This window comes from Typopeltis vanoorti, chromosome 3 (assembly GCF_054136105.1).
Source record: "Typopeltis vanoorti isolate ZY-2024b chromosome 3, IOZ_Tvanoo_1.0, whole genome shotgun sequence".
In the NCBI taxonomy this organism is placed as follows: Eukaryota; Metazoa; Arthropoda; class Arachnida; order Uropygi; family Thelyphonidae; genus Typopeltis; species Typopeltis vanoorti.
Genome location: NC_143551.1, coordinates 97642908 through 97655289, shown reverse-complemented (window position 1 = coordinate 97655289; position 12382 = coordinate 97642908). Strand labels below are relative to the sequence as shown.

Genomic DNA, 12382 nt, shown 5'->3' with positions numbered 1-12382 from the left:
AGGTTCCACCTGGCGGCTATTTGGTATACTAATCGAACTTTTTGAAATTTTCAAGCAGATAGGATTTGTTTTAAAAAAATATTAAATTGTTTATCTAAAGGAAAGGGAACACTGAGAACATACGATTTGTAACGCGCTAGTAAATAGCATCGAGAAAAAGAAAAATAATTCTCGGTTTTCTTCTAGAAATTACCATTACCAATTCGCATAAATGGGTTGGGGTGGAGTGAACTGTTTGTTCTGCAGTCATCAACTATGTAGACCAAGGTCTGTTACACTAAATAATACTGTGAAATTATCATTTCTTCTTGAGCGTTGCAATAAAACTGCAAACTCAGGGAAAGTCGGCAGACAAGCCTTGAAGAAACCAAGTCACGCTTTAGCGATGAATCGTCCATTTTTTTTTTAGTACACTATCGAGTTCGTACAGAGAACGAAATGACACTGTGTGTGTATGTTGTGTGTGAATTTTTCATTACTTTATTTACAAAGCATTCATTAGATCAGCATCATGATGTTGTGCAAGTGGAGCTACTGGTTCAACTTCCCACGATCTCTGCATAGTGACAATGCTCATTTAAACTAGCATTTCTAATTATTCTGATATTAATATGAACCCAAGTAAATAAATGCGACTATAAAGAATTACAGCCAAAGATGTAATGAGTCAGAGAATATAATCATATGTGTGACCCGTGTATTATGTCAGTTAATTGCTTTAATTCTTCTGGTCGGTTTGTCTGTTTTGAGAAGGGGAAAACGCACCCATCTCCGCATGAATTCGATCAACTTATCTTCAGTTGAAAGATTCGGGTTCCATTTCCCGTCTAGAATGCGAAGAACCTTTGCAAGGGTTTTTCCATCTGAAGGTGAGTCTGCCAGCTTCATACAGAAGTAAAAAGGATCACCTTCTTGAATTCTGGTCATTGGGAAAAACTAGTCCAAACACAACGCAATTAACAGACATAACGGAATGGCCTCGTAGTGTATTAGGTTCAACGACCACATAATTTAAAAAAAAAAAAACAAACTTCCCAACAGTTTTTACCAGTGGATGATTTTAAGAATTTCCTGAGAATACATTAATACATCACGGGACGCTCGAAGGATAGTAGGTAAACATCGACAATCCTATGTCGAAATGGTCTATCAGGAGTTCTAAGAGTCTACAGGAATTCAAGTTAGCCGGGAGACATTACGTAAAAAGTTGCACAGTTTCCATTTTCAAGGGAAGGATAGCCGTACTTTAAAGACATTAAGATGACAATCAAAAGTGCAGGCTAAACTGGTATTAAAGAACATTCTGACCAGTCCTTGACACCACAACGAATCGCGCTATATCCTTTACACTGATCGGATGGGTTGAATGTGGGTGTGACGATGTATGAGAATGCATTAAGTCAGACTTGGAGGATGAACCGACGGATATGCAACACCTGCTGAATAATGCTATGCTTACTACATTGTGACAGTTTTACAGAACAAACCCATTTCTCTTTCGACACGGCAATGCATCATATTACACTGCAGGTACTAATATGACCATGGTTTAAAGAAAATTATGCGGAAAAACTTGGTGGCTTACACAGAGTTATCTAGACTCAAAGGAACTGCCTTAGAACGACTGGAGCAGCGGGTGTAGGCCAGACCATTGCATTCCACAACTCACTGACATGGTCACCAGGTTGATGGAAAGGTGTGCAAAATATCCGAAGAATTGAAAATAATAAATTATATTCTGACTGAATTTAGAAAGTATAATCACAGTTAAAGATAGATTGCACGCTATTGACAGGTGTGCAATTTAAGTCTATTCACGATAAAGTGCTTCGCCATATTTCTACCGTCCTTTATCAGCAGTGATATAATCTACTAGGTGTTATTAATCTAATTCCTGATCTGTCTTTTCTAAAGATAGTAAGTCATACTGCCGAAACGTTTACGTATACATTATAATTAAATTGCTAAATAAATGAACTATAAATTCAAACAGAGTATTCGCCAGAAATATTTCAAGGGATGTTCCTCACAGTTTTAAAACAACTTGCTCTTTTACTGAAAGTTGAACTGTTAATTTATAAATTTCAAGCGCTGTGAATTGTTCGGTTATGGGGATGATATTTCATGCTTAAAAATAACACAACGGACTAAACACCACTTCTTTTTATTATCATTTACAAATAATAATAAATGTACATGAAATTAAGTAAAAAAAACTAATAAGCAACATTAAGTACAAAAATTAATAAATTCACATGATATATTAAGTAACAAAATCACAATTAGTAAAACAAAAAAATCCTTACATTAAAATAGTGCATAATACAAAGCAAAACACAATTCAATAATAAAAAGATATTATTTGAAATTTACACAGATTTTGTATTTAAGTTTTAAAAAATATATGAAATAGTAAATAAAACAAAGGAAAAAACTATAGAAAAAAAATTAATGACGAACCATTAGAAGCAGAATCTTTATCAGTGTCAGTTCAGACGTAAGGGGGCATCCCTAATACAATTTATTACACTTCTGACACAAAAGATCGATTTAAATATATCAATGGAATTCAGGGTGAATAGTCGTGGCTCTGATAAACACGAATTCTTTTCATCTTCATCCAGCGAGTATTCACTTCAGAAAGAAGAATACAAAACGTCCAATGGAATTACAAAAAAAAGCGAATGCTTACTTATTAATTCCATATCTTCTATTGGGCAATTTTCTTGAGAAAGCCATGCGATGGTATTGCCTGCTGTCACTATGAGGGGACCTACAACAACAAAAAAATATTTTGGATGTCATTTCTAAAGTTAACTGACCAGCCAGCAAGTAGTATTATGTAGCAAGAGGTTTTTGAGAAAGAAATTATTTAAAAGCAATCAGAATAATGTTAATTGGCCACGCACTGGTGACTACTTAATGTCGGCTAAACCAGTGCAGAATTCATTACCAGGAAAGGGGTTACGGTTGTTCTCTCCCTTTCCATTTTAAATGAAACTGCTCTAATTGTCACTATTTTATATTTCGCTTCTTGTAGTTTGTTGCTCGTTTTATATTAATCTTTACAGCTGCATCAAAGTATGCGACTTTAGGACTTAACAAAATATTTACTCCAAGTTGTGATTGACGAAGCTATATATTATTATTATTTTTTTTTTATATATATATACTGTATATATATATTGGGCTACACTCAACCCAGCTTTTACTTGGCCTCTGGACTCTCTTGACGGTTTTTGTAGGACCTCTTCAACATTCTCCTACGCATTCTACGATTAGCATGCCAAAACGCGTAGTATTAAATGTTTTAGTGCGACATTTGATACAAGGTGATTTTGAAGGAAAGGCATGTTCGACACCGCGTTATTATTTGTGCAAACAACCAATATTTCAGGATGGAAGTGTCCATAAGAAAAATTGGAAATTACAGGAAGTGGGCGAGTTCTTATACGAATTCTGATGATAATGCAATACAACGAAGAAAGCTTCATGAATAGGTCTGGATCTCCTGTAGCCGCATACTTCAGGGAAATAAAACATTCATATGAATAAATGAACGTTTCACATATTGGTTATACAATCAGGATGCTCAAGGCTAACGTTGAGCAATTTGAATGGTAGTGTTTCAAATCGCAATTCCTGCTCGCATACACTATTTGTGTAAAGAGCGCCAGTTATAAAAAACACCAAATAGCAATATCAACGGTATTATATTTTTGCATTTATTCCCGTTAAAGACTCTCCCCTCCCCGTAATTGTTTCCAGACTTCGCGTGATTCCTAAAAGTAAACATAATAAACTAATGTTTCACGAAGAGGACACTTTTCGACGCTTTTGTATCACATTCGCGTTAATAGCCCCGGTGTGCGTTCAAAATACATGCGCCCTTTGAAACGATGTACAGATGACGCAGTGGGTCAAATTCTAAGTGTTCTAGTAGTTTAAAACCGCTCAGAAGGCGAGACAGGGTGAGCTCTGAGACAATAGCACCTAGAGGCTGTGATTGGTTATTGTGTCAACCAATCCAATTGACCGTTGTCATATGTCAAGAGTTGCTGTTTTTGTTTTCTCAGTTTCATCTGTTTTGCGTGCGTGAAGTATGAACTGACGTGGTAGGAAAGTTTTTATATATAATATAGACAAGTTTTTAATATATAATTTTCGATAAATTTATAACTTTTTTTGCAAATATTTACAATGGGAAACAGTATATTGAAGTCGAAGGAGGTAAGCCTCGTCCTCCGCTTCTAAATTTTGCACCATTGAGTAATTCAAATATACCAAACAAATATAGCATTCTCCTTCATCATTGTTTTCTAATATACACTATCTTAAACCAAACTCGTTGTTCCCCACTATGCACAGATTAGGTTACAATTAATTGATAAAAAAGACCAATTAAAAGAGCACTGATGCGCTATGCACTCTTAAAACTTTAATACATAGATGAAAATGCAATCATACAGTCAAATTGACATGAATTTTGTAGCGCGAATTGCATAAACCACTATAACATACCCAACCGAAATGGGCACGCGATGCCACTATCATCATCATCATCAAATTCCTGCCATGTACCCTCAAGGGGTGTACAGGATATGATAGTACTACATGAAAAAAATTACATCATTACTAACTTCTTATCTACAATTTTCCTCCAAATTAGTCTGTTACTTGTCAAGACTCCAACATTATGAGATCTTATATTTCTATCGTCTAAGGCACTTTGTACCGTATCATCCACCTATATCTTGGTCTTCCTCTGGGTCGTTTTGCTGCCAACCTGGCAGAGAACACTTGTTTTGCTAATCTTTCCTCGCCCATTCTGTTTAAGACCATACCACCTGAGATTAGCTCTGGTAACGCATTCCTGGATGCTGACAATGTCAAGTTCTGTCCTAATATCCTCGTTTTTAATATGATATTGCCATTGATACCATCTGTTCACGCCTCTAATCTTTCTCAGGATTCTCATATCTGCAGTCTCTAGTCTTTGGTCAAGTGTTTTACTTCTGACCCAGCTCTCAGATCCATTAGTTAAAACTGGTTTGAACCCAGTCTTGTATACAGCTAATTTAGTGTTCCGACTAATTTCTCTCTTATTCCATATGAATTTATTCAATTGACTTCCCGCCATACCAGCTTTGCTGATTCTGTTGTCTATTTCTATATTTAATTTACCATCTTCAGTAAAAATCATGCCTAAGTAGCCGAAATGTTTTACTTGTTCCACAGGTTCTTCCTTCACAACACAGTTGACATTTTCAACAATTCTACCTAATTTCATTGTCTTTGTCTTTTTAATGCTCACCTTCATACTATATCTATTACAACAGTTATTCAATTTAGTCAGGGACTCTTGCAAACTTGTAGCGGATTTATGTAGAAGTATAACATCGTCCGCATAAAGCAAAGAGCATTAACATCTCCAATTTTGATATCATGTTCACTTTCCTTCATAATGTGATCCATATAGATAATGAATAACAGAGGGGATAATGTACATCCATGTCTGACACCAAATTTAACATTAAACCATCTTCCTGTACTTCTTTCAATTCTAACTGCAGACTTACAACTCAGATACAGACTAAGTATTGCTTGATTATAATGCCCCATTGACACCATATAACTGTAGCGTTTCGAATAGTTTCTCTCTCTTGGCACCTTGTCATATGCCTTTTCGAAATCGACAAAACTTAAATACAGATCTTTGTTATATTCCCATGCTTTCTCAAGTATTTGTCGTAAAGTTAGGATCTGCTCTTCACAGCCTCTATTTGGCCTGAATCCAGCTTGTTCTTCACCAAGCTTTTCTTCCACAATTCTTCTCAACCGTTTCTCAAGTATACTTGCATAGATCTTCCCTGGAACACTCAGTACGGAAATACCTCTGTAATTCTCACGTTCAGTTTTATTTCCCTTTTTATATATGGGTACTATGAGAGCTCTATTCCAATCATCGGGAATTCGTCCCTCTGTCCAGGCTTTCTGAACTATGCAGTGCAGCCACTGTAAGACTCTTATACCACCATACTTCAGCCTTTCTGGTCGAATATCATCTACTCCTGCAGCCTTTCCACATTTCAAGCCTTTGATGGCTTTTTCTACTTCAAGTATGGATATGTATTCCTGACTGCATGCCTGGTCAGTATTTTTTACCACTGTGCTGTCATCACTGCTTGTTTCATTTAGCAGTTTTTCAAAGTAATTACTCCATACTTCAAGGATATGTTTTTCTCCCGTTTTCATGTCACCTTTATCATCTCTAACTCCTTTTACAGCACTCTTTCCTCCATTCCTAAGCTTCAACAACCTCAAGAATATTTTGCCACCTTCTTGATATTTATTTTCTATGTTCTTGCCAAAGTCTCCCATGACTTTTGTTTAGCTAGTTCTTTCTTACATTTGCCTCTGTATTCTCTAAGAGCAAAAGCTGACTTATTTGCCAGGAACTTTTGATATGCTTTCTTCTTTTCCTTCACTGCCTCTTTAACTTCCTGTGTCCACCAGGGAGTTCTGATTTTTTTTATCCTTACAGACAACCTCAACACGTACCTCTCTGGCAGAATCAATCAATGTTTTTTTCAGAGTTTGCCACTGAATCTCCAAGGTTTGATTCCTGTTCTCAAACTCTTTCATTTTTTCTTCAATAATCTTTGTGTATTTTAGTCTACAGTTCACATCTGAGAGCTGCTCAACTTTTATTCGCTTTAAAACTTTTTTACATGTTATTCTTTTCAATATGAAATTCAATTTTATCCTGCTCAAGACTAAATAGTGATCACTTCCAATTTCAAATCCTCTGTACACTTTGGTGTCTGCACCAGGGAGAAAACATCACTATCAACAATAACATAGTCAATGAGACATTTCTTATTCCTTGCCTCTTCTCTCCATATGAATTTGTGCACATTTTTATGTTGAAACATGGTGTTAGTAATAACCAGTCCATGTCCTGAGCAGAAATCCAACAGATATTTGCCATTATTATTAGCTTTGCTTTTTTCTCTAAATTTTCCCAAAATATTTTGTATGTCTCACAATCATTTCCTACTCTGCTATTTAGATCCCCAACAAGGACCAACTTTTCCTTTTTCATTGTTTCAGTTGCTTTTTCTAAAGCCTCAAAAAATTCCTCCACTTCTACCTTAGTAGAACCTTCTGTGGGACCATAGGCACAAATAAGCCTCGCTGTCCAGTTCCCCATTCTCATATTTGCCCACATCACTCTACTTGAGACTGCCTGCCATTCAAGAAGATTAGCCTCGTATTTTGTGTTGAATACTATGGCTACTCTTTCTTTTCCTTGATTGTCATTGCCTGAATATAACATTTTGTATTTATTGCTCAGAAAGATCTCACCAGTTTTTGTCTTTTTTGTTTCAGTCACCCCTGTTTTGTCGATCTGGTACTTATCTAATTCCTCAGCTAGCTCCATTTCTTTGCCATTCAGACTTCTTATGTTGATAGTACCGATCTTTAACTCTGGTGATGTTGAGTTAGGGTTTGTTTTCAGATTTGTTCCAGTAGCTGACTTTTCGCTGTTCGCCCTGGTTCTCTGGCGAAAACAACGGGGGCCTTGTTTAACCGGGCGACGCCCCAGCCGGCATGAAATTTTGTCATGTTGTACCATCATTTTTTATTTTGGTTTAACCAATAAGAATACAATTTGGTCGGCTAAATCCCAAATTGCCAGCCCATCCTCGTTCGTTCAGTATCCAAGTAGATACCCAACAGGGTGCACCACGAGAAGGTGAGGATTGGACATTAGGTCAGAAGCCCTGGTCGGTTCTCCGCATTCCTTTAAAGGCTATGTGGAGGTCTCCTCTCAGTTATACAGCTTTGACCCTTAAGCACACCGATGTCACTATATATATATATATAAATTGGAAGTTTTCACGAAGCAAAAATCCCGCTGTCTCTGAGCCTGGTTAACAGTCTCAAATGAGAAACTTTACGCACCAAATACTCTCTCTCTCTCTTTGTGTGTGTGCACTGAGAAAAGATAAACTGATCGGATGTATTATCGAAAACTGCATGAAATAATATATTCAAAATTTTCAGCGTGATACACAAGATGGGGTCACCGAGAGTGCGTGTATAATCGTTTCAATGTCGAATGCGTCCAACTAAGCAGGCCTGGAATTTATTGTTGCGTTTATCACAAACTGTTTACTTGTGGAATTCATCCACAACAGATAAACTATATAATTAGAGGCAGTTATGGACCCATGGTGCAAGACGAAGACAAATAGTGAAAAAAAATGCCACGCGCTATTATAATAATACTCCAGCAATATAAACTGAAGGGGAGAGATTTAGTACACCTCGACACAATGACCCGAACCGAATATACGGAAAATATAAACACCTTAACGAATCATGCAGTGCTATTACGGTTGGCGAAGCGCGCGCCACACACACACGAGGACAACAAGCTAAAACCTGCAGAACTGGGTGAGTGAGTTGGCCAGTACTGGATGGAATGCGACCCGGCGAATAATACAGCGCAAATCTCTTCGTAGGAAAAACGGAAGGACCACAAACTAGGGATCAAAATGTTGCTTACTATAAGGAATTTTATGAGAATCGTGTCACTTTTTTTTCTCTTCCTACACTACCCATGCATTTTCGGTACATCAAAAAACGAGGAAGGTTTTAGTTTTCCCAGCAAATTAAAGTTGGGGAATGGCATACCAGACCAGAGCTATGGCATTATGTGTACTGTGTCAAACTTGACATTATTTTGTGCAATTACATGTGCAGCTCGACAGTATTTCTAAAAGCAATTATACAGTTGACGGTTGCTCACCTATGACACCACAAAAATCCCCAATGAAGGTGGGGAGTTGGTTTCAGATTAGTGGAAAGTCCGAAATCTCACAAAAAAAGCTTACTCTGGAATATAGGTGGGGGGAATCGAAAACTCGTGCATTTTCACCGTTGCTGTAGTAACGGTGTTTATGGAGAGTAACCCTTGGGAGCTCGCAGCTGATCTGAAGATACATGCAAAATGTTTAATATAAATATTCTTACACAATTCATTGTATAGCTTGGAGGTCATGAGTAGCTGTGCATTTCACATGTTACGAGTGATATTCCGCACTGTTTTTTGCTGTCATTTTGGTTTAACACATGTTATGTAAAAGTTTGTGATATTTGACAGTAAATTGTATCTGACAGATATACCGCGACCTCCGATATCAGTATAGTATGGTTTAGTTTTTTTTATTCTTTGTTCAATAATTTCTAGATTGTAACTGTAAATAAATAAACCATCATGTATTACTGAAATAGAGAGCCAAAGGCTTATTTATCATACATGTCCTCTAGGAGATGTGCTTTACATGATGGAAAATACTAAGGAAAGTGATCTGGAGCTTACTCCACCTTTACTACGAGACCGGCTAACTTGGCCATAGCCAAGTTAGCCGGTCTTGGGCGTGGACAGCAGGGTTTTTCTCCCCCAGTTTATCTGGAGTTTTTCATCCCGCAAGCAGGCAAACCGGCCCCGTGAACACACACGGATCTACAGCCATAAATACTTACCCCCCCTCCCCAATGAGGGGGACCAATTCGCTCCAATAGGGACGGGGAAGAAAAGGGAGGAAACTCCATATGAATAAATAAATCCCTCAAACTGGCCAGGACAGGACAACACACTCAATTAACAGACATTATACTCTAGCCTTACAGCCCTTAGTTTCTTTGGGCGTAATAATAACTGTTGTTCTGTTTTTCAGAGTTTCTGATAATCTGGGACTTCAATTCAAACAAAGATGAGCATAACTAGTTTAAACTCATTACTTGGAATTTCCTAAACTGAAACAGAAGAAAAGCATCGTATAAAAATGTATACAATCCACTGCTGTATTGATGATTAGTCTGTATTTTTCACTCACACGGAGTGAAGGCTTCCCCCCCATTGCGGGAGAATTGGGTTTACTTCTCCCATGGTGACCCCGTCCATCTTGGGAGAGCGTATACATATTTGTATGAAGATGAAAGACAATCACAAACAACCATTTATTAAAATATTTTATAAATCAAGTGGATATTTAATATCGCATTATTTCCAAGTCGAATGTAGAAACTATGAAAGTTTCGGACGAAATTTGACCAGAGAGCTTACGGGAATACACTCGCCGGTATTTACAAACATCCATTGCGAAATTCGAACCCGCAGCCTCTTAGCTGGAGAGCGGGCATGCTAAACCACTCGGCCCACCTAGCCGGCCTACTGTTGTATTACAGGGTGTTAATAACATGATGTTTGCACATGTATCTACTCGGTAGCTATTTTAATAAGATCATACTAATTTTAGTGTTTAGCACTTTTAGCGTTTAGTTAGATATGTTTAGTGGCTGATAGATTCGCTAAAATTGTCTAACGGCTGTGGCACAGTCGTAACGCGATGCGATATTTGCCTTTCAACTGGATAAATCTGGATTTGAATCTCGTCAATAACGTGACAAACCTTATTAAAGGTTTTTTCAACTCCCAAAATAGACAAACAGATCAGAGCACTTACGCACTTAGTAGATGCAATCTACTACCCTCATAGTCTTAGCTGGTTCATCTGTAATTTCAATAAACTAAATCTTTTGCTTTCGCAGAAGGCGAAAGAAGCGATCTGCTGAAAGGCCAGATCATGAAAACAAGACGCACGACATTTCTGAATTGTTGGATCAATACACTCGATTATTCATTCTACATCATTCTGTAAATGTTTAGTGAAGGTTAGATTGAAAGAGAGCAAAGCTATTCTCATTAAAATTGCAAAGTTACTCTCATTCAAATCGTTCGGAATCACTTCCGAACGATTGCAGCCAAAAATCATGCATACATGAAAAACGCAGGAATACGAAGCATAGTCAGTTTGATATATTGTTGATGAGCACTTTGTACACTATTTAGACAGGAACACCACCAACCAGCTTTGTATACTTTCTTCAATCTCCTTTAGTCTCGAACAGTACCGAATGCTATGCCTGTAATATATACGCAAGATGTCCCTAAGTCTTTTTTTAGGAAGATATAAGATTTTTTTAAACTTGATTTTTGTGCTAATTTTTATATTTTGTGTCATTTTCAATGGTTTTATCCGCCAATATGCTACTGACTGTAACAATTATCCAGGAAACACGCACACACACACCGATATACTGCAACTTAATTGTGTTTAGAGGTTTTGACCCGCTGCAATCTCTCCATTACTTGATGTCATTCAGGATAATTAAGTATAACTATGGGCTCTCTCTCATGTTTCTTTTTTGTATTTTAATGTACTTTAAATTGCCACAAGCAGGGTGAAATTCATCTTCTACCTAAAAATGTTCATAAAGTCAGTGGGATTCTAACGAACGTTGACTGGAAAGTGAGTACGCATATCCAATCGACCAACCAGGTCGGCAAACTAACTTACCTTTAATCACAACAAGATAATTTTATTCTTGTTTCAAATAAGTTACAAAATAAGTAAAAGCGAATCTATCAGCAGGAGATCATTTTGAAGAAGCAAACCAATTAATTTAGTATTGGTCATCCTATTTCGGATGTTTCTACAACTTGCATGTACATTCATAACAGTGATTCAATGCACGTGATAAGTGCCCAACCCCTCTACAGAAATACCATCCTTGTACTAAGGACGCGCAGTCTGCTACCATCAGCAGCCTGTTTGTGGAGTCTTTTTGTATTACCAGACGCATCTTTGTTAGCCCCTATGCTGTTTCTTGCATACCTTGACAAGCGACAGGTTTACGTGTGACCTTACTAGCTACCACCGGAAGTGCATCGTACATCTCTTAAAGAAAAGGGCCAACTACTGAATACTGATACAAGTATAGAGAAAAGGGAATTTCATATAACATAAATAATTTCCTTTGAACATATTGCGAGGGTTACAATGACACTATTTTACATATAAGTTTTCATCGCTCTCCCTTACCAAAGTACTATTCCGGATATCGTGCTTTGATATTATTGAATTATTAATCTGATACTTGGCAGAGAAGGGAAGGGAGAAAACCAACTCATTAGCTAAATTGTTCTGCTTGCTTTGTTCTGGATGACTTTCGTTATCACAATCGATTAAGTTTCAGAGCGCGCATTCAATTGAATCGTTATCTCGGACAAATTACATTCCAGAAATGCGTCGCAATCTCCGAGTGGATTTAAAGTTAGCGGACACGTTTCACGGACAGTCGGTAATTATCGTCTGTGCCTGCAGGTGGACATGTTTTTCGATAGAAATCGAGGTCAAGCAAAAACTCGGAAAACACCGAATAAAATATTGAAAGATAAAACATACTAATCTTGCCCAGCATTCAACTAATAGGACGTTTTGATGACATGCTTGATACGCGGAACTGA

At 37.3% G+C, this 12382-nt stretch overlaps 1 protein-coding gene across 1 annotated transcript in view; it reads right to left on the bottom strand.

Moving 5' to 3' along the window:
• Positions 1-2229: 2229 nt before the first annotated feature.
• Positions 2230-12382, bottom strand: part of LOC150108407 (reelin-like) — a 920570-nt gene continuing 910417 nt past the window's right edge. The window contains exon 62 of the mRNA XM_090390755.1: positions 2230-2773. Coding sequence (XP_090246881.1) covers positions 2689-2773 — 85 coding nt within the window. The 3' untranslated portion in view covers positions 2230-2688. The remainder of the gene's footprint in view (positions 2774-12382) is intronic.